At 38.9% G+C, this 23,930-nt stretch overlaps 1 protein-coding gene across 1 annotated transcript in view; it reads left to right on the top strand.

Moving 5' to 3' along the window:
- The first annotated feature begins 1,651 nt into the window (after nt 1-1,651).
- The window catches only part of ALG14 (ALG14 UDP-N-acetylglucosaminyltransferase subunit), a 119,506-nt gene continuing 97,227 nt past the window's right edge, over nt 1,652-23,930 (top strand). The window contains exons 1-2 of the mRNA XM_019716850.3: nt 1,652-1,918; nt 5,017-5,168. Coding sequence (XP_019572409.1) covers nt 1,783-1,918; nt 5,017-5,168 — 288 coding nt within the window. The 5' untranslated portion in view covers nt 1,652-1,782. The remainder of the gene's footprint in view (nt 1,919-5,016; nt 5,169-23,930) is intronic.

The following is a 23,930-nucleotide window of genomic DNA, read 5'->3' as shown; positions in this document are numbered from 1 at the left end:
TCTCACCCGTCCCATGGCTTTAAATATCATCTATACACTGAGTTCTAAGTTTAAACCTCTAGCTCTGACCCAAGTTTCAGGTTTGTAGACGAAACTCCCTATTTGACATAACCACTTGGATGTCTAACAGGCTATTCAAACTAACATCCAAAACAGAACTCTTTTATTTTCACCCTCTCCACCCCTTTCTCTACTCACAAAAGCTTGTTTCTTTTCCTGTCTGTCTATTCTTAGCAAATGACACCATCCAACCAGTTTTGAAGCCAAAACTCTAGGAGCCATCTTGATTCCCAATATATAATCCATCGTGACTACGGCCATCTACATGCACTGTCATCTTCCTAGTCTAAGGTTCTTGTCTGAGTGACTGTCCTACTCATATAAGATACCCTGCACCAAAATCCAGCACATAGCAAGTGCTCATTAAATATATTGAGTAAATTAACAAGTACAATCCTACTGAATAGTGCAAAATAATTTAAACTTGTAAACTACTCATGAATAATAGCTGTTTGCCACAGAAACGTTAGGAAATAGATTTAGGAAGATAATAAAAATCACTTTCCAGACCGACTTTACATGTGATTGGTTATGGCTCAATACCATTTTTCATTCTGTCAATTATTATTTTTCATGCTTTCCACCTGGGGGTATATTTTTCATACCCCCGTGCATCTGTTATCTGCATTGTCAGTGCAACTTAACTCCCAAAGAGAAATTTCCGTTGTTGCTCCTTCCTTCTCAGCCTTCCTTGCCTTTCCTGATGAATCTAGTACAGCTTCTGGACTTTCTTATTATCTATATGTTCCATCCCTGGCACAGCCCAGGACTCCGCTCACTTGATAGACATTTATTTTGTTCAGGAGTTCCCAACTTTGTTCCTGTCCTTGCCTGCCACGTAGCTCCTCCCGGAAAGTCCTCGACTTCCTTGTCAAGTCTGACCCTAGCTTTAATCCAAAATAACTCAACCCATAACTGCAAACAATGCCTGCTGCTTTAATTCTGTGTGTTTACTGGCAGCCTCTAAATCTCGGTCACCCCCATTCATTACAGCTGCAAGCCAAGCCTGGTCAAACGGATTCTTCCTACAGATACAGGTAATTACAGTAGTGAGGTGATGGGGCAATGAGGGTGCAAGGGTGTCTTCTGGGGTCTGGCGCCTAGCAATGTTTAATATGCCCGACACCTGTAGTGCCCGTGTATGTCAGTTCACAAAGCCATCTCAGACACATTGTCTCCACAGCAATCCAAACGCTATTATTTGTCTACACCCTTCGGTTAACAGGGTGAGAGCCCTGAATTCAATTTTTTGTACTAAGGTACCTTTTACAGGTAAACACTTTCAGTAAATGTCTGCATGTGCAATGGAAACATTTCCCTTAGCATTTAAAAAGAAAAAGAAAAAAAGCGATTAATGCCATTATGCCAAGGGCCGCAGGTGGAATTCACAAAGTTGGCAGCGCTGGGACACCTATTAACGTGGAAGTTCTAAGCTCTTTAGGGCGCACAACTGGCCTGAATTCACCACGGGCCTCAATCCAACCTCTTCAGCGCTTAACTTCCGGGATTTCAGCTTTCGCTGGGGGCGGTCCCGGCGTAGAGGCCAAAGCCTTCCCGACCAGGACTTCCGCCCCTGACCCTGAACCCCGCCCAGCGCAAACAAGCCCAGTCCGCACGACGTTGGATACGCTGCGTGTGTCTCTTCGGCGCCCGTAGTTCTTGAACTTTAACCCTTCCTTTGGGCCCGTGCTGTGGGTTAGCACGCATGCGTTGTTCCTTTGAATGGCGAGCGCCCTTATTCTGGCAGCGACTGCAGGAGTGGTTGCAGTGCTCCTGGCACTGCGGCTATGGGTCGTGCTTCATTCCCGGGTCGTTGTGCCCCGGGAATCTCTCAGTCTCATGGTGGTAGTCGGATCCGGTAAGTATCGGGGCGGTGACTGTTGAGCTGGGGTCGAGCACTACAAACCCCAGAGTGCACCGCGACTATGTTCCCCGGTTTTCTTAGCGCTCTGTGCGTCAATTGCATGCTGGGATTTGTAGTTTCTTTGCGTTACCGGAACCGGCCTGCCCAGCCAGACAAAATGCTGATCCCGAGGTCAAGTCTTTAGTGACAAATAAGTAATTTGCACTTGTGTGTAATTAAGCTTCTCTTCAGCGTATATTTTTTCTAACAAATTGTTAGTGAACAGAGAGGACGCAGAAGCCTTTTCATGCCAACATGCAATTTACCTGAATAAAAATTGCTATTTTGCATTATTAACCTAGGCATTTTGTGTGTAGTTTAAGAATCATGAAAGCTACATGATAAATGAGGCAGGGTGAATTATATTTGTAAATATACATGTACAAAATCCACAAGGATAAAATTCTCTGCTAAACATAGGACAACCCACACTTGAGGCTATTGTGTCAGGGTGTGAGCATCAGGTAATACCAACTAAACAGAGTCCACCAGCTTTGTAGGCGCTAGTAACAATTTTAAATGGCATTTCGGATAGAGATAGACATTATATGCTGTGTACATTTTGAAATGCCAGGAGATTGAATCCAGATAGAATAATATTTATAGTATGAGCAAATGTTCTAAACTTATATTCAAGTATAATTCATTACTTTATTCATTTAACATATTTTGAGCCATAGGAGAGACCAGACACTAAGCTGAGCTCTGGACATAACAAAGCTGACTTAATTTTACTTGCCATGGACTGCTGACTATGTCCCAAGCCTTGTGACAGTTATGAGATACAGCAGTGAATGAAATGGACAATATAGAAAAACTAACAAAACAAAATGGGTGCTTGCCACAATGAGATAAGAAATAGATTGCATAATATGAGGTAGGGAGAGGGAGTTTCATTTTAGACAGGATTGTGTCAGAGAAAGCCTCCCTGGGGCGATGACAGATGTACAACAGCAAGGAGGCCAGAGTGGCTGGAATATACTGAGTAATGGGGAAAAGGTAGATGAGGTCCAAGAGGAAACAGATTAAGGGGTCAGATTATAAGAAGCCTTTTGTTCCATATGAGAAGGGAAGCCATTGGAGGTTTTTAAGCAGAGGTCAGTAATTTGATCAACTCTTTTTAAAAGGATTACACTTGATGCTGTGTTGAGAACAGACTGAAGTGGACACTTGAATGGACAAGTGGAGTTGGGGCAAAAGACCAGGAAGCTATGGTCGTAATCCAAGGGGAGTGATGTGGCTTGGAGCAGGGTGTGGTAGTAAAGGAGGTGGTGAGCAGTGATTTGATTTTGGATATATTTTAAGGTAGAACTGAAATTTCATTCCCAAATAATAAACATTAATAAAAATAAAATTCAAGACAAAGCCCATCATTTTAATGACTTTATTCATAGCAAGTTTAAATTTCAAGGAATGTATCCAGCGAGGGTTTCCATTAAAAAAAAAAAAAAAAAAAAAAAGACTGTTAAAGCAGGTTTAATGATGTTTTAATTGCAGGGGAAGATATTGTCAATATTAGGTTTTATCCTTTATTGTTCCAGCTGTAAAAAGAAGTACATACTTGGCAAACCACCACACTTTTTCAAGGCTAAAGCAAAAATACTAAAATGAGTATAAATCAGATGTGTAATTACTTGCCCCAGATAAGAAGATGGGAGACAAGTTACAAAATTAAAGTATGATTCTAATTCCTGAAACTCACTAATTCCTGAAATGCTGATTTTATTTCTATACCTAATTTTCTAGAATCTAGAGAGGAATACTTGCCTTTCTACTATAAGAAAATATATGCATTGGGAGAAATCACATGCTTAATTTGTTTGATTATCCTTCTATTTTCTCACTGTGTCACTATTGAAAATTTCTTTCAGCCGTAAGGGAACTGAGGGGGTGAAGGGGAGAGCTTCGTAGGTAGGGGGAACAGTGTGACCAGAGGCAAGGAGGAGATAACAAGTAAATGAAACTAAATATATGATAGAACTCGTTGATAAAGAGTTCGATTATTTTGCTTCAGTGGCATATACAGAGGGTGCCAAAAAAATGTATACACATTTTAAGAAAGGAAAAAAGCTGTATTAAAATTGTGTAATACTCAATATATACTGGTAACAAAAAGTGAATACAAATCATGTGTATATATTTTTTTGGTACCCCCAGTAGTTAATGTGATAGGTAGATGTCCTTTTGGGCTTGTGTTCCGTGAAGGAAACCTCAATGAACACAGTTGGTTCTTTTTAATTCATGGTTTTGCAATTAAAGTATTAAAATTTTGGAGATTGTACAATTTCAAAAACCGAACATGTAGTTGTTTGGTGAAGCTGGTAAATATTTGACGGCTTGCGATGTGCTAACCTCCGTAAATGGAGCTAGGGTTACAGTGGTGAACAGAAGTCTTCCTTAGGAAGACCTGAGCCCTGTAGGTAAGTGCTCACGCCTCCCTGACATTACTTCTCAACACAGAAACCTTCTGCGACTGTCTTCCCATTTTTCAACCTACTTTCCTAACCTTACTTCACCCTCGTCTTCGCAGTAGTCCCACCATCCCTTGAACACGCCTCTCAGATCTTGCCATCTCATGACCTAATAATCCCACCTCTGCCCAATGGCCTTCCTACTCCTTTCTCTCCATTAGCTTCATTTTTAAGTCATTGCAGCCTTTACCAGGGATCTTCCCTATCCTTATAGCATTGGTTTTTCACAACCATTTGCTTCCCTCCACCACCCCGCTTTAAATTTACTTATTGTCTTGCATCACTCTTTATATGTCTGTGTGTCCTGCCCCTCTTCCACCAGACTTCTTGATAACAGGAGCTGTATTATACTTCTTTGTACCTTCCTTGGCACCTACTGCTAGTGCTGGTTTTATTTTTATACATTTGTTATACTCTTTCCTATATAAAATAAAAGTAGTATTTATACAAAAGCAGAGATTATTGTTTCCAATTGTTCCTTCTGTCTTTTGAGAAATACACAAAACATAACAATATAACATAATCAAATAAATATGTCCATTATGGGTTTCTTAATCTATGGCCTTCCAATATTTTTTCCAGGTGGGCACACCACTGAGATCCTGAGGCTGCTTGAGCATTTGTCCAGTGCTTACTCCCCTAGACATTACATCATTGCTGACACTGATGAAATGAGTGCCCAGAAAATAAGTTCTTTTGAATTATATCGGGCTGATAGAGACCCCAGTACCATGGTAAGTGATAATTTCTATTTCTAAAAAAGTTACGAGTTGTATATCAAGTTTAACTATATCTAGAAACAATCTCATGGCACTTCAGTGGCCTGCCCACTCAAGGAAGTCAAATGTTTATTGCTGATGAAATACATTTCCTTTACTACCAAAAGATAAGCATTTCTTTAAAATAAATCTTCACATAAAAGTGGTTGCTTAATTTCTTATATTTTCTTTTATTTTTTTAATAGAGAAAATTATTTTTCAGTTAATTCCAACTGTGAAGATTGTTTTATTTATACTTACATACATAAAGCATCCAGTTCATGTGCTTTTTGCCTCTTCTTTAAAGCTTTTTATTGATGTATTGCATTTTAGTGATAATTTGATTTATCTATAGCTACCTCTTATTCTTCAAATCGTATTTGTATCTGTCTTTAGAACTACCTCTCTATCCCCAGTTGCTGAATTCATTTTAGCATTTTAGTTAGAATTTGGGGTAAAAGAAAAAAAGTGAAACTTTCTTTATCAAGGAAGGAAACTAGAGCTCTTCCTGTATAGTCATCTCCATCCATCCCTCTCTCTGTCCCACCATGGGGCTGCAACTGGTAGTTCAGTGACTTGGCTCAGGCCGCTCAAAGTGTTTCTGAGGCATTTTGGACTTGGAGAACTGGAGAATGGAGGCAGTCTTTCTTCAGGGGCAAACTCTGTAAATGATAAAACTTGAGCACCTGGCAGTCATGTCTTCACCTGGTGGATAAAGACAGACTACAGATAGAGAAAAGAATGAAGTTAAGAATCAAATGAAGTTAAGAATCAAATGGGAAACCGTTTGGTGAGTCCTATCTTCAGTTACTCCAGAGGCCCAGCTGCCTCTGCGTGGGTCCTGGCTTGGTGGTTCTTACCTGTCTTAGAAAACAGGATCCACTAACACAGCCCCTCTCCCCTCACCCCTCATTCGTCCTTCTGCTTCCCCCAACCTTTTAAAGCTTGTTTCAGTTGAGTCTTGTAAACATGATCCCTAACTAAAACACTATTAAAATGTATTCTTGGAGAATCCATGTCAGACGGGATTGGACTCTGCTGCTATATTCAGCCATAGCAGAATGTATGGTATGTTTTCTCTGTGTGGAAGAAAAAAAAAAAATGCTTCTTACCTGTTTTAGGAATCAGTACTGTAATAGTCCCTAGGGCTGCTATAACAAAGTACCACACACTTTGTGGCTTAAGACAACCCAAGTTTATTTCCTGACAGTTTTGAAGGCCAGAAATCTGAAATCCAGGCATTAGCAGGGCCATGCTCTCTCTGAAGGCTCCAGGGGAAAATTCTTCCTTGCCTCTTCCAGCTTCTGATGGTTGCCGGTAGTCCTTGGCCTTCCTTGGCTTGTGGTAGCTGCATTCCAATCTCTGCCTTCATGGCCACAGGGCCATTTCTGTGTCTCTGTCTTCACATGCCCTTCTTGTAAGGACATCAGTCATTGGATTTTGGGCCCACCCTAATCCAATATGACCTCATACTAACTTGATAACATCTACAAGACCCTCATTTCCAAATAAGGTCACATTCACAGGTTCCAGGTGAACATGAAGTTTTGGAGAACGCTATTCCTCCATGTGTACCAGTAATTGATCCTTCCAATATTGTGTGAGACAGATAATAGTATCCTCATTTTACAAATGAGAAAATTGAGCCTCAGAGATGGAAATAATTGGCCATAGTCCCGCCAAATATGTGGCATGTACCTAAACATGTCTTCTCCAGAGCCAGGCCTCAATTCAAAAAACTAAGTGAGAAAAGAATGCTTTAGGAATTTTTATCCAAGACATCAGAAACTAAAAGTCATTTAATCTCTTATCTTAGAGTGTATATGAGAATTGGTGGAAATTTTGGAGAAAATGATAGTGATTTTTCACATGAGATATATATAGTATTATAATTTAGCGGTGGTATGGACTACTTACCAAAATATAAAGGTCAAATAATTACAAAATTCTTATTGCTTCCAGCATAATGAACACATATCTTTGTTTTTGCCCAATTGTTAGTATGTGGTTTTTTTCTTTCTGAAGTAGTATCCAGTTTGGAGGCTCCAGTTTTAATTCAGCATACGTACTATTTCCCCTAGGTCCATATGAATTGTTTATTTGCTGAATTATTTCATGGTTTAGTGAAACATTTACAAGATTGTTATATACTGTGGATCAATACCGCTTTAGAATCCAGTAGTTGGGTTTGCTGCACTTTAGTAAAAAAGATAAAGATTTGGGGTTTTTTAAATGCCCCCCCTTTTTTTTTTTTAATTATCAAAGTGGCACAATGTACACTGAGCGTCTCTCTTTTACTTCCTTCCTTCATCAGTTAGTTTACCGGTGGGGCAGTGCAACCTCTGTTAGAGAAAAAACACTATTCTGTACCTGAAAGGTTGTCTCATGACTCTGAAGCTGGAAGACTTTCTGCAGAGATACAGAGGAGAGCCATTGAGGGCGGTAGCATGAATATGCCTGTTGTCCTTTCTGCTGGCAACACCTGTGTGCCACAGTTCAGAGAGAAGAGACAGTGAAGACTCCTTCCCACCATGCCTTGCTAAAGAGAGGAATCCACTTAGTCTCTCTGCACTACAGCTTAGGGAAGTTGTGCCTGAAGGCCCGCTCGCCTGTGCCTTCCATGGAGCTAACAACACTAGGTGGAGGAGAGTCTTGCTGAAGAAATCAATACTAATCAATACATTTGCTAGCAGAGCACTCATCATCCACAAATACAAATAACTGAGCTCTGTATTGTCTAGTACAGCAGCCGCCAGTACTGGCCCAGCACCACTTATCAAATAAATAGTCCTTGTCCCATTGATCTGCAGTGCTACCACTATTACATCAAGTTGCTTCTTTGTTAGCTGGTTTGTGTGTCTACCCCTGCACTAATATCAAGCTCCCTTAGTCTTAGTCTTCAGAAGTCTCTTATTCTTCTTACTTTTTAATGTAAGTTATTGAAGTAACTTTGACAAGTTCACAAAAGAACCCTGTTGTAATTTTTATTTGAATTAAATTGAATCAATACATCATATTTGAGGAGAACTTGCACCTATATGATATCTTCCTATCCAGGAACATCATTTCTCTCTCTCCATTATTTAGATCTCCTTTAGTGTTTTTCAGTAAAATTTCTAGTTTTCTAATTAAGAGTCTTGCATATCTTTTGTTGTTTTTATTTCTAGGTACCTTGTATTTTATCGTCATAAGCAATATATCTTTCAATGATATTTCCTGTATTATGATATATAGAGATACAATTGGTTTCTGTATAGTGATTGTAGAAGAATTAATTAGATTGCTACACTCTAATTAATTCTGGTAATTTGTATACTTTTGTGTTATCTATGAGGATAATCTCATCATCTGCAAATAGTAACAATTGTGATTTTCTTTCTAATCCTTACACCTTTTATTTCTTTTGCTCATTTTGTTGTTAAAACTTCCAGAACAATAAGTAGAACCAGTCGTCCTTGCATTCTATGATTTAAAAAATTTGCCAAGAGTTTTATTTTAAATCATATTGGGTTTTTTTTGTTTTGTTTTGTTTTGTTTTGAAGGGGAACAGGACTTTATTGGGGAACAGTGTGTACTTCCAGGCCTTTTTTCCAAGTCAAGTTGTTGTCCTTTCAATCTTAGTTGTGGAGGGTGCAGCCCAACTCCAGGTCCAGTTGCCGTTGCTAGTTGCAGGCGGCGCAGCCCACCATCCTTTGCGGGAGTCGTACCGGCAACCTTGTGGTTGAGAGGACACGCTCCAACCAACTGAGCCATCTGGGAGGCAGCTCAGCTCAAGGTGCTGTGTTCAATCTTAGTTGCAGGGGGCGGAGCCCACCATCACTTGCAGGACTCGAGGAGTTGAACCAGCAACCTTGTGGTTGAGAGCCCACTGGCCCATGTGGGAATCGAACATGCAGCCTTCAGAGTTAGGAGCATGGAGCTCTAACCGCCTGAGCCACCAGGCCGGCCCAGTTGTTTGTTTTTTGTCAAATGTCTTTTCTGCATCAGAGATGGTCATATAGTTTTTCCAACTATATCTGTTTATGTGGGCAACTATATGGTACAAACTATTATTGAATTCCTGGAATAAACCCAGATTGTTCATAGTGTGTTATATTTTAATACATTCCTGATTTTTGTTTACAAACATATTGCTTAGGGTTTCTTCATTGATGTTCATGAATGAGATTGCTGTGTACGTTTTCTTCATTGATGTTTATGAGTGAGATTGCCATATACTTTTTCTATTCTTTAGTTTTGGTATAAGCTTACTCTAATCTCATATGCAAGTAGAGTGTACACAGTTTTTTGTTCTTGGAAAGACTTTGTATAAGTATGGAATTAATTTTTAAGTTTTGTACAACTTTTCTATAAAACCACCTGGCCCTGATGTGTTCTTTTTGTTATGGTTTTAGGACACTTCAGACTTTTGGTTCCTTAGGTCAGTGTTGCTAAGATATTTTTCTAGGATTATGTCTTTTTTTTTGGGGTGGGGGGAGGTTACACATATGTTGACATAGCTATTTTCATAATGTTCTCTTACCATTTCTGAAAATGGTGCTGTAATGTATGCATAGTATATCCTCGTCCATCTTTTTATTTTCACTTTTTGGTGTGTCATTGTGTTTTAGGTATGTTTTTTATATATGATTGCAGCACAATTTTTTTTATTAAACTTTATTGGGGTGACAAAGGTCAACAAAAGTACATAGGTTTCAAGTGTACAATTCTGTAATACATCATCTATATATTGCAGTACGTGTTTACCACCCAGAGTCAATTCTCCTTCCATCACCATATATTTGACCCCCTTTATCCTTTTCTACCATTACCTCTTCCCCCCCTTACCGTTGATTATCACTAAACTGTTGTCTGAGTGTATGAGTTTTTGTTCCTTTGTTTGTCTTGTTCCTTTATTGCTTTCAGTCATATATCCCACATATGAGTGCAGTTATAGGTTCTCGACTTTTTCTGTCTGACTTATTTCACTTAGCATAACAATCTCAAGATCCATCCATGTTGTCACAAATGGCAGTATTTCATCTTTTCTTATGGCCATGTAGTATTCCATTGTGTATATATACCACATCTTCTTTATCCAATCATCTATCGAAAGACACTTTGGTTGTTTCCATGTCTTGGCCACCATAAATAAAGGTTCAGTGAACATCGGAGTACATATATCTTTACCGATAAATGTTTTCAGATTTTTTTGGATAGATACCCAGAAGGGGGATTGCTGGCTCATATGGTAATTCTGTTCTTAATTTTTTGAGGAACCTCCATACTGTTTTCCATAGAGGCCATACCAGTTTACATTCCCATAGTGTATGAGGGTTCCTTTTTCTCCACAGCCTCGCCAACACTTATTATTTGTCTTGTTGATGATAGCCATTCTAACAGGTGTGAGGTGATATTTCATTGTGATTTTGATTTGCATTTTCCTAATAGCTAGAGAAGTTGAACATTTTTTCATATATCTGTTGGCCATTTGTATGTCTTCTTGGGAGAAGTTTCTGTTCATGTCCACTGCCCATTTTTTAATTAGATTGTTTGTCTTTTTGTTGTTGAGTTGTATGAGTTCCTTATATATTTTGCGTATTAGCTCCTTATCAGAAGCGTTGTTTGCAAATATTTTCTCCCATTTGGTTGGCTGCCTCTTTGTTTTGTCAGATGGATTCTTTTGTTGTGCATACGCTTTTTAGTTTGATATAATCCCATTCATTTATTTTAGCTTTTACTTCTCTTGCCTTTGAGGTTAAATTCATAAAATCCTCCTTGAACCCAAGTCCTTAAGTTTAGTACCTGTGCTTTCTTCTGTGTAGTTTATTGTTTCAGGTCTTATGTGTAGGACTTTGATCCATTTTGAGTTAATTTTGGTACATGGGGACAGATAGCAGTCTAGTCTCATTCTTTTGCACGTGGCTTTCCAGTATTCCCAGCACCATTTATTGAAGAGGCTTTCTTTTCTCCATTGTGTGTTTTGGCTCCTTTGGTGAAAATTATCTGTCCATATTTATGTGAGTTTATTTCTGGGTTTTCGGTTCTATTCCATTGATCTGTATGTCTGATTTTCTGCCAATACAGTGCTGCTTTGATCATTGTAGCCCTGTAGTACAAGCTGAAGTCAGAGAGTGTGATACCTTCAGCCTTGTTCTTTTTTCTTAGGATTGCTTTGGCTGTTTGGGGTCTTTTGTGGTTCCATACAAATCTGATGATTTTTTGTTCTACCTCTTTAAAAAATGCTATTGGGATTTTGATGGGGATTGCATTAAATCTGTGAATTGCTTTGGGTAATATGGCCATTTTAACTATGTTGAATCTTCTGATCCATGAGCATGGAATATATTTCCATTTCTTTGCGTTTTCTTCAATTCCTTTTAAAAATGTCTCATAGTTTTCGATGTATAGGTCCTTCACATCCTTTGTTAAGTTTATTCCTAGGTATTTTATTCTTTTTGTTTAATTGCAAAAGGAATTGTGGTTTTTTTAAATTACTTTTTCTGAGATTTCATTGTTAGTATATAGGAATGCAATGGATTTTTGTACATTGATTTTGTAGCCAGCAACTTTACTGTATTTGTTTATTCTTTCTAATAGCTTTTTGGTGGAGTGTTTAGGATTTTCTATATGAAGAATCATGTCATCTGCAGAAAGTGACAGTTTAACTTCTTCATTCCCAATTTGGATGCCTTTTATGTCTTTTCTTGCCTGATTGCTCTGGCTAGGACTTCCAATACTGTGTTGAATAACAGTGGTGATAGGGGGCAACCACGTCTTGTTCCTGAACATAGAGTGAGAAGGGCTTCAGTTTTTCACCATTAATCATGATATTAGCTGAGGGTTTGTCATATATGGCCTTTATTATGTTAAGGTATTTTCCTTCTATACCCATTTTATTAAGTGTTTTAATCATAATTGAATGTCATATCTTGTTAAATGCTTTCTCTGTATCTATTGATATAATCATACGATTTTTATCATTTATTTTGTTTATGTAATGTATCACATCAATCGATTTGCATTTGTTGAACCATCCTTGTGCTTCTGCAATGAACAAACCCAACTTGATCATGATGTATAATCTTTTTAATGCATTGTTGTAGTCAATTTGCTAGAATTTTGTTTAGGATTTTTGCATCTGTATTCATCAGATATATTGGTCTGTTAATTTTCTTTTTTTGCGTTATCCTTACCAGGGTTTGGTATCAGGGTAATGTTCACCTTATAAAATGAGTTAGGAAGTATTACCTCTTCTTCAATGTTTTGAAAGAGTTTAAGGACAGCTGTTAGATTCTCTTTGAAGGTTTGGTAGAGTTCACTAGTGAAGCCATTGGTCCTGGACTTATTCTTTTGGAAAGGTTTTGGATGACTGATTCAATTTCTTTACTGTTGATCAGTCTATTTAGATTTTCCAGTTCTTCATGATTCATCCTATGAAAGCTATATGTTTCTTAGAACTTCTCCATTTCGTGTAGGTTATTAAATTTTGTGGCATATCATCCTTCGTAGTATTCTTGGCTGGTCCTTTGTGTTTCTGTGGTCCCATGGTAACTACTCTTTCATTTCTGATTTTGTTTATTTGTGTCTTTTCTCTTTTTATCTTCGTGAATCTAGCCAAGGGTTTGTCAATTTTATTAATGTTTTCAAAGAACCAGCTCTTTGTTGCATTAATTGTTTATTTTTTTTATTAGTTTCAGGTGCACAAAACAATGTAATAGTTAGACATTTATCATTTATATCCCTCACACTGTGTCAACCCCTCTCCCCCCATCCACTATGTCTCTGACATCGCACACAGCCATTACATTTCCACTATCTACATTCCTAATGCTGTATTCCACTTCTTGTAACTATGTACATAATATATAAACTTGTAGTTGACATTCATTATTGTTCAGCTTCAGTTTCAGGTGTACAGTGCAGTGATCAGGCATCTATCTACATCTTCCCTGAGGTGGTCTCCCTAACGAGACAGGTGTCCATCGGATACCGTACAAAATCTTTACAACATTATTGATTACATTCCCCAAATTGACTTTCGTAACCCCGTGGCAATCTTGTGGTTACTGACTGTTTTCTAATCCCCTCACCATCCCCCTTATCCCCACCGCCCTCCTATCTAGCAACCCTCAGTTTTTCCTCTATGTCTCTGAAACTGTTTCTGATTAGTTCATTCATTTATTCTTTTCTTTAGATTCCACATATAAGTGAGATCGGATGGTATATGTCTTTGACTTATTTCACTTAACATAATGTTCTCTGGGTCCATCCATGTTGTTGCAAATGGTAAGATTTATTTCTTCTTTATGGCTGCATAATACTCCATTGTATAAATGTACCACAATTTCTTAATCCAGTCATCTACCGATGGGCATTTCAGTTGTTTCCATGTCTTGGCTAGTGTGTATAGTGCTGCAATAAACATAGGGGTGCATAAACTTTTTTGAGTTAGCATTTTGTATTTCTCCAGATAGATACCTAGGAGTGGAATTGCTGGATCATAAGGTAGTTCCATTTTCAGATTTTTGAGATACCTCCATACTGTTTTCCATAGTGGTTGCACCAATCTGCAATCCCACCAACAGTGCACAAGGGTTCCCTTTTCTCCACATCCTCACCAGCACTTGTCGTTTGTTGATTTATTGATGATAGACATTTTGACTGGGGTGGGGTGGTATCTCATTGTGGTTTTTATTTGCATTTCTCTAATGGTTAATGAGGTTGAGCATTTTTTCATATGTCTGTTTGCCTTCTGCCTTTTTAAAAAAATGTCTCTTCATGTCCTCTGCCCATTTTTTAATTGGGTTGTTTGTTTTTCTGGAGTTGAGTTGAGTGAGGTTTTTTTTAATAAATTTGTGATATTAACCCCTTATCGGATATATCATTGGCAAATATCTTTTCCCATTCAGTAGGATCCCTTTTTGCTTTATTGATGGTTTCCTTTGCTGTGAAAAAACTTTTTAGTTTGATATAATCCTACATGTTCATTTTTTTCTCTTACTTCCCTTGCCCGAGGGGATATATCAGTAAAAATCTTACTCCGGGTAATGTCTGTAAAGTTTCTTCCTATATTTTCTTCTAGGAATTTTATGCTTTCAGATCTTACATTTAAGTCTTTAAGCCATTTTGAATTTATTCTTTTATATGGTGTAAGGAGGTGGTCCAGCTTCATTTTTTTGCATGTGTCTGTCCAGGTTTCCCAGCACCATTTATTGAATAGACTGTCTTTACCCCACCGTAAATTCTTGCTTCCATTGTCGTAGGTTAAATGACCATATAGGCATGGATTTATTTCTGGGCTCTCTATTCTGTTCCATTGATCTATGTATCTGTTTTTATGCCAGTACCATGCTGTTTTGATTACTGTAGTCTTGTAGTATAATTTGATGTCAGGTATTGTTATACCTCCCACTTTGTTCTTATTTCTAAAGATTGCTGAGGCTATCCAGGGTCTTTTATGGTTCCATATAAATTTTAGGATTATACGTTCTATTTCTGTGAAAAATGTCCTTGGTAGTTTGATAGGAATTGCATTGAATATGTATCTTGCCTTAGGCAATATGGACATTTTAACTGTATTAATTCTTCCTATCCACGAACATGGTATGTGTTTCCATATATTTGTATCTTCTTTCATTTCTTACTTCAGTGTCTTATAATTTTCTGAGTACAGAGCTTTTACTTCTTTGGTTAAATTTATTACCAGGTATTTTATAGTCTTTCAAGCAATTGTAAATGGGATTGTTTTCTTAATTTCTCCTTCTGATATTTTATTATTAGTATATACAAATGCAACTGATTTCTGAATATTAATTTTGTATCCTGCTACTTTACTAAATTCATTTATCAGATCTAATAGTTTCTTGGTGGAGTCTTTAGGGTTCTCTCTATATAGTATCATGTCATCTGCATATAATGACAGTATTACTTCCTCCTTCCCGATTTGAATGCCTTTTATTTCTTTTTCTTGTCTGATTGCTGTGGCTAGAACTTCCAGCACTATGTTGAATAGAAGTGGAGAAAGTGGGCAACCTTGCCTTGTTCCTGACCTTAAGGGTAATGGTTTTAGCTTTTCCCTATTGAGTATGATGTTAGCTGTGGGTATGTCATATATGGCCTTTATTATGTTGAGATATGATCCCTCTAGTCCCACTTTCTTAAGAGTTTTTATCATAAATGGCTGCTGGATTTTGTCAAATGCTTTTCTGCATCTATTCATATGATCATATGATTTTTATTTTTCATTTTGTTAATGTGGTATATCACATTAATTGATTTGCGGATGTTGAACCACCTTGCATACCAGGAATGAATCCCACTTGATCATGGTATATGAGCTTTTTAATGTATTGCTGAATTCTGTTCACTAATATTTTGTTGAGGATTTTTGCATCTATGTTCATTAGGGATATTGGCCTGTCATTTTCTTTTTTTGTAGTGTCTTTGTCTGATTTGGGGAGCAGGGTGATAGTGGCCTCATAAAAAGTGTTTGGGAGCCTTCCCTCCTTCTGGATTTCTTGGAAGAGCTTGAAGAGAATAGGTGATAATTCTTTTATGAACGTTTTGTAAAATTCACCTGTAAAGGCATCTGGTCCAGGGCTTTTGTTTGTTGGGAGCTTGTTGGTTACTGATTCAATTTCCCTGGTGGTAATTAGTCTATTCAGGTTTTCCATTTCTTCGTGAGTTAGCCTTGGAAGGTTGTATGCTTCTAGAAAATTGTCCATTTCTTCCAGATTGTCAAATTTGTTGGCATATAGTTGCTTATAGTAATTTCTTAAAATTTTTTGTATTTCTTCGGTGTCTGTTGTCACTTCTCCTCTTTCATTTCTGATTTTATTAATTTGGGTCATTTCTTTTTTGTGATGAGTCTGGCTAAAGGTTTGTCAATTTTGTTTATCTTCTCTAAAAACCAACTCTTGGATTTGTTGATCTTTTGTATTGTTTTTCTGGTTTCTATTGCATTTATTTCCGCTCTGATCTTTATTATCTCCTTCCTTTTACTCCCTTTGGTCTTATTTTTCTGTTCTTTTTCCAGATCCCTTAGGTGTGAAAATAAACTGTTGATTAGTGATGTTTCTTGTTTCTTTAGGTAGGCCTGCATTGCTATGAATTTCCTTCTTAGGACTGCTTTCACTGCATCCCATAGATTTTGGGTCATCGTGTTTTCATTTTCGTTTGTCTCGAGATATCTTTTGATTTCTTCGTTGATCTCATGGTTGATCCATTCATTATTTAGTAACATGTTATTCAGCCTCCATGAATTGGTGTATCTTCCAGTTTTTGTCCTGTAGTTCATTTCTAATTTCACGGCACTGTGGTCAGAGAAGACAACTGGTATGATTTCAATTTTCTTAAATTTATCAAGACTTGTTTTGTGGCCAAACGTGGTCTATCTTGGAAAATGTTCCATGTGCGCTTGAGAAGAACGTGTATCCTGCAGCTTTGGAGTGAAATGCTCTGAAAATATCGATTAAATCCAAGTGGTCCAATGTGTCATTTAAGGCCGTTGTTTCCATGTTGATTTTCTGTCTGGAAGACCTGTCCCTTGTTGTCAGAGGTGTGTTGAAGTCCCCTACTATGATAGTGTTACTGTTGATCTCTCTCTTTATGTCAGTCAATATCTGTTTTATATATTTAGGTGCTCCTATGTTGGGTGCATAGATGTTTACTAGGGTTATGTCCTCTTGTCGGATCGATCCCTTTATTATACAGTGCCCATCTTTGCCTTTTAATATTTTCTTCATTTTAAAGTCTATTTTGTCAGATATAAGTATTACAACTCCATCTTTTTTCTCATTTCCATTTGCATGAAATATCTTACTCCAACCCTTCACTTTCAACCTGTGTGTGTCTTTTGATCTGAGGTGGGTCTCTTGTATACAGCATATACAAGGGTCTTGGATTTCTTATCCACTCAGCCACCCTATGTCTTTTGATTGGAGCATGTAATCCATTTACATTTAAAGTGATTATTGATAGGTACATAGTTATTGCCATTTTTTAAATTTGTAGTTAGATTGTTTTCATCTTTCTTCTGTTTACAGAAGCCCTATTAATACTTCCTGTAATACTGGGTTGGTGGTAATAAATTCCTTTATCTTATTCTTTTTTGATAAGCTCTTTATTTCTCCTTCAATTTTAAATGATAGCCATGCTGGATAAAGCAATCTAGGTTGTAGGCCTTTGTTTTCCATCACCTTGAGTACTTCCTGCCACTCCCTCCTGGCCTGCAATATTTCTGCAGAAAAGTCATTTGATAGTCTTATAGGAGTTCCCTTGTATGTAACCACTGTCTTTCTCTTGCTGCTTTTAGGATTCTCTCTTTGTCTTTAACCTTTGCCATTTTTAACTATAATGTGTCTTGCTGTGGACCTGTTTGGGTTTATCCTGGTTGGAACTCTCTGCACTTCCTGGGCTTGTATGTTGGTTTCCTTCACCAGGTTAGGGAAGTTTTCAGACATTATTACTTCAAATATGTTCTCAGTCCCTTGTTTCCTCTCTTCACCTTCTGGTATTCCTATGATGCACATGTTGTTGGGCTTGATGTTATCCCACAGGTCTCTTAAACCATCTTCATTGTTTTTTATCTTTTTTCTTTCGTTATTCTGTTTGGGTGATCTCTGCTAACTTGTCTTCTAAGTCGCTGATTCGATCCTCTGCTTCATCTAACCTGCTGGTAATTCCTTCAAGTGTGTTCTTTATTTCAGTTGTTGTATTCTTTAGTTCTAACTCGTTGTTCATTATGATTTCTCTGTCCTTCTTTATGTCGTCACTAAGCCCCTTAAACATTCTTATCATCAGTGTTCTGAACTCTGTCTCTGATAGGTTGGTTACCTCTGTTTCATTTGGTTCCATTTCTGGAGGTTTCTTCTGTTCTTTTATTTGAGACATGTTTCTTTGTTTCCCTGAAGAGTCTGGCTGACTCTCTGTGTTTGCTTCGATGTATTAGGTAGATCCTCTAGGGTTCTTAGTTCTTGCTGGGTTATCTTATGTAGTATGTGTCCTTTATATTTGACTTGCACCACTTCCTTCTTCTGTGCGTGTGCTCCAAAGGTGACTCTTGTGTTGTGTATATTGTCCTATTAAAGAAGATCTTTAATTGCTTTTCGCTTGTGAGTAGGTGGGGTTGACTCCTAGGCTGACTAGTTGTGGGACTTGGCTCTGCCCCCTGCAGGGTGTTCTGCTGCGTGAGGGTTGACCGCTTAAATGAGGCTTGGCCTCTATGGGCTCTTGTGCCTGTAGAGAATTCCCTCTGGGTGTGTCCACTTGTAGGTCAAACCTGGTAGTATTCTGGTTTGGTCTGGAGTTGGCCTCTGGGTGTGTTGAATCTTGTGCCTCTTGAGCTGGGCCCTGGTGTAGGGCAATTTCAGAACAAAGCAAGTCACCAAGCATAACAATAACAACAAAGAAAAAACCAAATACATTCACATGTAAAAACAACCGATAACCCACAGGCAACACAGGCAAAAATATCAAAGATATAAAAACAAAACAAAACAAAAAAAGCAGTGCCAGTCTTGGCTTAAGCCCACCAAGTAATCTCCAGGTTGTCCTCTGCTGTACCAAAGAGTCCTCTGCGTATTGTGCAGGCAGAGCCGGTCACCTGGTGCCCAGAGTGACGTTGGGACTGCAGATTTCCATGAGTGGGGCTAAGGAGTCTGGATGGTAGTTTCTACAAAGTCAGTGCAGTTTCTGCTCTTGCCTGCACATTTGCACACTGAGAGTAACACCACCAGCCCTGTGCCCAGTTCTCCTGGGTCTTAGGGCACTTCTTCCGCCTGCGCATGTGTGTATATATGGCAGGCGGGAGATTTCAGAGCTGCTGAAAGCCCAGAGCTGCGTCTGCCACCTACTGCTGATCCCTGGGAGTGTCTCCGCAGATGTAATTGCCCTGCCCTAGGCGAGCAAGAAAGAGTGAGGGCTGGGGATGGAGGGGTCTTCTCTCTCCCAGCCCAGCAGTGTCACACTCTTCCCGCAGGCCAGGAAAGGTGGGGGTCGGGGATAGAGGGGTCTTCTCTCTCCAAACCCAGTAGTATCACACTCTTCCCAGCCTCTTCCCTGGGTCAGAGCTGCATGCCGGGTCTTCCCAGATCCTGAGCACTACGGCTCCTCTGTAATCTGACACCACTCCTCAGTTCAGAGGCCAGCTTAAGTCTCTGGAAGGGCAGGGTTAGGATTGGGAGAGTGGGGCAAGGGGCCCAGGTATGCAGTTTATGTCCTTTGTCCGACCTAGGGCCCAGTTGGAGGTCTCAGCTGAGGTTACTTCCTCAAATGCTGGATATGCTGCCCTCTCTGCGGGAGAGATCAGTTGTGGGACGCAGGGAAAGAGCCCATCTCCTGGCTCTTGTGGTCTCTGTTCCGTCCTGAAATCCCCTCCATCTCCGCAGCCACAGATGCGGGCTGCATCTCCACTCTGCTCCCTCCCCTCTTCTCCTGCTTGCCCAGTTTGCCCACCTTCAAGTAATCCTTGTACGAGTCTCTTAGGTGTTCTGTGTGATGAACAGAGAGTCCTTTGATGTGTTATTGATGTTCAGTTTGTGATAAGCTCCGGAGGAGAGCTCAAGAAGTCCGCCTCGCTGCTGCCATTCCTATGATGTCACTCTGTTGCATTAATTTTTTCTGTTGTCTTTTTGTTTTCTATATTTCATTTAGCTCTACTTTGATTTTTTATTATTTCCTTCCTTCTGCTGGGTTTCATTTGTTCTTCTTTTTCTAGTTCTTCAAGGGGTAATGTTAATTTGTTTATCTGGGATTTTTCTTATTTTTTGAGATAGGCCTATAATGGTATAAATTTCCCTCTTGTTACTGCTTTTGGTGCATTGCAATAATTTTGATAGGATGTATTTTTCATTCCCATTTTTTTCTATGTATCTTTTGATCTCTCCTCTTATTTCTTCTTTGACTCATTCTTCCTTTAATTGCCTGTTATTTAATCTGCACATATTTCTGTTGTTTCCTGCTTTCTTTTTGTAATTGATATCCAGTTTCAAAGTCTTGCGATCAGAGAATACGCTTGGTGTGATTTCAATCTTCTTAAATTTGTTGAGACTGATTTTATGTCCCAATATATGGTCTATCCTTGAGAATGTTCCCTGTACACTAGAAAAGAATGTATAGTCTGATGTCCTAGGATGAACAGCTCTATAAATACCAATTTCATCCATTTGGTCTAAGGTGTCATTTACAGCTGATATTTCCTTCCTTATTTTCCGTTTGGATGATCTATCCATAGCTGTCAGTGATATATAAGTCCCATGTTGTAATTGTGTTTTGGTCAGTTTCTCCTTTTAGTTCTGTTAGTAGTTGCTTTGTATATTTCAGTGCTCCCTGATTGGGGGCATACACGCAGTCTGACGATTAAATTTGTGCACTTATTGCAATGATGTTGCTAACCTTTCTTGATATCAGAGGGATTATTCATTATGAATTTGTACCAACCGGACAAACAGTTACCAAGTTTACTAATTGGAAGGGCTGAAAAAGCTGCATGAAAAAGATGACCAGAACTTTTCGCCAACAATTCATGGCTCTTGCATCACAACAATGCACCAGCTCACATGGCACTGTCTGTGAGGGAGTTTTTAGCCAGTAAACAAATAACTGTATTGGGACACCGTCCCTACTCAACTGATTTGGCTCCCAATGTCTTCTTTCTTTACTAGAAGACAAAGGAAATATTGAAAGGAAGACATTTTGATGGCATTCAGAATATCAAGGGTAATACGATGACAGCTCTGATGGCCATTCCAGAAAAAGAGTTCCAGAATTGCTTTGAAGGGTAGACTAGGGTCTGGTGTCAGTGCATAGCTTCCCAAGAGGAGTGCTTCAAAGGTGACCATAGTGATATTCAGCAATGAGGTATGTAGCACTTTTTCTAGGATGAGTTCGCAAACCTAATTGCCCAACCTCGTATATTGGTAAATGTTATGTCTTGTTGTATTGCCCCCTTTATTATTATGAAATGTCCGTCTTTGTCTCTTGTTACCTTTTTTATCCTGAAGTCTGTTTCATCTGATATAAGAATGGCTATACCTTCTTTTCTCTGCCTACCACTTGCTTGGAGTATCAATTTCCAGCCTTTCACTTTGAATCTACATTTGTCCTTGTAGCTGAGATGTGTCTCTTGGAGGCAGCATATCCTTGGGTTTAGTTTTTTTATTCAATCTGCTACTCTGTCTTTTTATTGGTGAATTCAGTCCATTTTCATTTAGGGTGATTATTGATATTTGAGGATTTCCTATCATCCTATCTTTTGTTTTCTGATGGCTCGGTGTCTGCATTGTTTCTTTGCCTTTTTGTTGCTGTCTGTTATTTCAGTGTGGTGGTATTCTATGTTTCTTTTCTCTGTGTCTTCTTTTTTTATGTTACATATCTCAGTTCTGGATTTTTTTTTTTTTTTTTTTTTTTTTGAGTGGTTACCATTAAGTGTATGTAAAAGAAACTTTCATATATACGGTATCCTTTTACTTCAGCAAGCGTCTTTGCCACATTCCCCTTTGGAGATTCAGATCTTTACTCTCGCCCTTTTTATGTTTTTGTAGTCACAAGTTATCCCTAGTTATGCTGTGAGTTGATTTCTGAGTTGCAGTAGCAAGTTGTCTTTTTCTTCTTTTTTCCTTTTTCAATTTTTTTTTTCTTCTTTACCTTTTATGTTTTGTTTAAGTGTATAATGCCCTATTTTATGCAGTGGTTGCCATTTCCTGCTTCTGTCTGTCTGTTTGTAATACAGCTCATGGTTTTGTATTCTTTTGATTTTTTTGTTTCAGGTCGAATAGCCTCCTTCAGTATATTTGTACAGCAGGTTGTGTGTTACCGTAGAAAAGTCCCTCAGCTTCTGTATGTCTGGAAAGATCTTTATTCCTCCTTCATATCTGAAGGATATCTTTGCTGGATATGTAATTCATGGCTCTTAATTTCTCTCTTTCAATCGTTTGAATATTTGATTCCACTCCCTCCTGGCTTGTAGAGTTTCTGCTGAAAAATCTGGTGATAACCTAAAGAGGTTTCCTTTTTAGCTTACTCAATCATCTTTTCCCTGGCTGCCTTGAGAATTCTTTCTTTGTCATTAATTTTTTACAGCTTCAAAAATGTCCCTTGGAGAAGGGCTTTTGGGATTAATGTACTTAGGTGTTCTGTTTGGTTCTTAGATTCGAGGATCCAGTTCTTTCTACAGGATTGAAAAGTTCTCGTTGACTATTTGTTTGAAAATACATTCTCTTCCCTTCTCCCTCTCTTCACCTTCTGGTATACTCATTATTCTTTTGTTGCTCTTTCTGATAGAGTCTGAAAATTCATGTAGAGTTCTTTTCATTTCTTTTAACTCTCAAGTCTCTCTCTTGTTCCTTCTGTGTCATTTCCAGATTTCTGTCTTCGATACCACTAATTCTTTCCTCCATCTAGTCAGCTCTATTACCTCAGCTGTCTTTTTCATTCTTCCTTTCTTCTATTGAGTTCTTCATCTCCAGAATTTCTATTTGGTTCTTTTTTAAATTTCAATCTTTTTGGTAAAATGTTCATTTTGTTATTTAATTGTTTTTCTGAGTTCATTAAATTGCCTGTCTGTGTTTTCATGCATCTCATTGAGTTCTTTCAGAACTGAAATCTTGAGTTCTGTGTCATTTACATCACATATTTCCATGTCTTTACGTTCATTTTCTGGAGCATTTTCATTTTCTTTCTGAGCTGCCTTGTTATGTTGGTTATTCATGGCAATTACTGAATTATTATTTCTCTTCCTGGACACCCACAGGTGTGGATTCTGCAGCAGGTTGATATGAAGAGGTCTTTCTTTTTCTTTCCAGTAGATGTTGCTGGAACATTTTGTTTTTTTCTCCTGTTGCAGCCTTTGATTTTCTCTCATGGTATAGCATTATGTTTTCTCTTGCACTGTTCCAGCTTCTCACAATTGGGGGTTTCCTGGATGGTGGGCTTCTCCTCTGTGAGCAGGTCGCCTGGGTCTCAGGATGGATGTGGAGGACAATACAGTTCTGAGCTTCTGAAATCCCAATATTGCTCCTCAGCCCAATGTGGAGCCTGTGTGTCTCAGCTGCACTGAAGGGATCCACCCAGAAAGTTGGGGGTGGGGTGGTCTATGATTAAGGTGGCTGGTCCTTTGTGGCTCTGAGCAATGGCGACTGCCAGCCCATAACTGTCTTGCTCCTATGGTTGTTTCCCTTTCACCAGAATTAGTTGTGCTATGAGTCTGTGACTGCAGAACTGTCACTCCAGTTCTCAGGGCTGTAGATATCCTGTTGTTTAATCTGACACTGCTACTATTTCTTCTGGAGCCTGCTTCTAACACGGGGACAGTGGGGGTGAGGTGAGCCCTGGGAGTGGGGAGATGGAAGCTGGCCAGGCTCCGTGCCTTTCTTTTCTGTTTTCTGCCTGGCAGTGAGGACTTAGACCACCATTCTCACCCTTCTGTATTCGGTTTTTGCTCCAAGGTCTCTGCTGTGAGTGCTGGGTTCAGCCATATTATATGCTGATCCATCAGGTAGGACTGTGGGCCACAGGTGGTGTGACTGCACCCTGAGTTCTTTCCTTTCCCGGGACCACAGGAAACTCCAGACTGCATCCTGCAGCCCTGCTGCCTACATCTCCACTCTTCCCTCCTCCCCTGCTCATCCGATTTGTCCACCTTCAGATGATTCAGTTTGCAGGTCTCTCAGACATGCTTTGTGTAGGGCAGGGAATCCTTTGTTGAATTGTAGCTGTTCGGTATGTTATAACTTCCAGGGAAGATTTCAAGAAGCACTC

This window comes from Rhinolophus sinicus, chromosome 7 (genome assembly GCF_057876585.1).
Source record: "Rhinolophus sinicus isolate RSI-liver-muscle chromosome 7, RSI-T2T, whole genome shotgun sequence".
NCBI lineage: Eukaryota > Metazoa > Chordata > Mammalia > Chiroptera > Rhinolophidae > Rhinolophus > Rhinolophus sinicus.
Note: the sequence above shows the minus strand (reverse complement) of the source record. Positions and strands in the feature narration are given on the sequence as shown.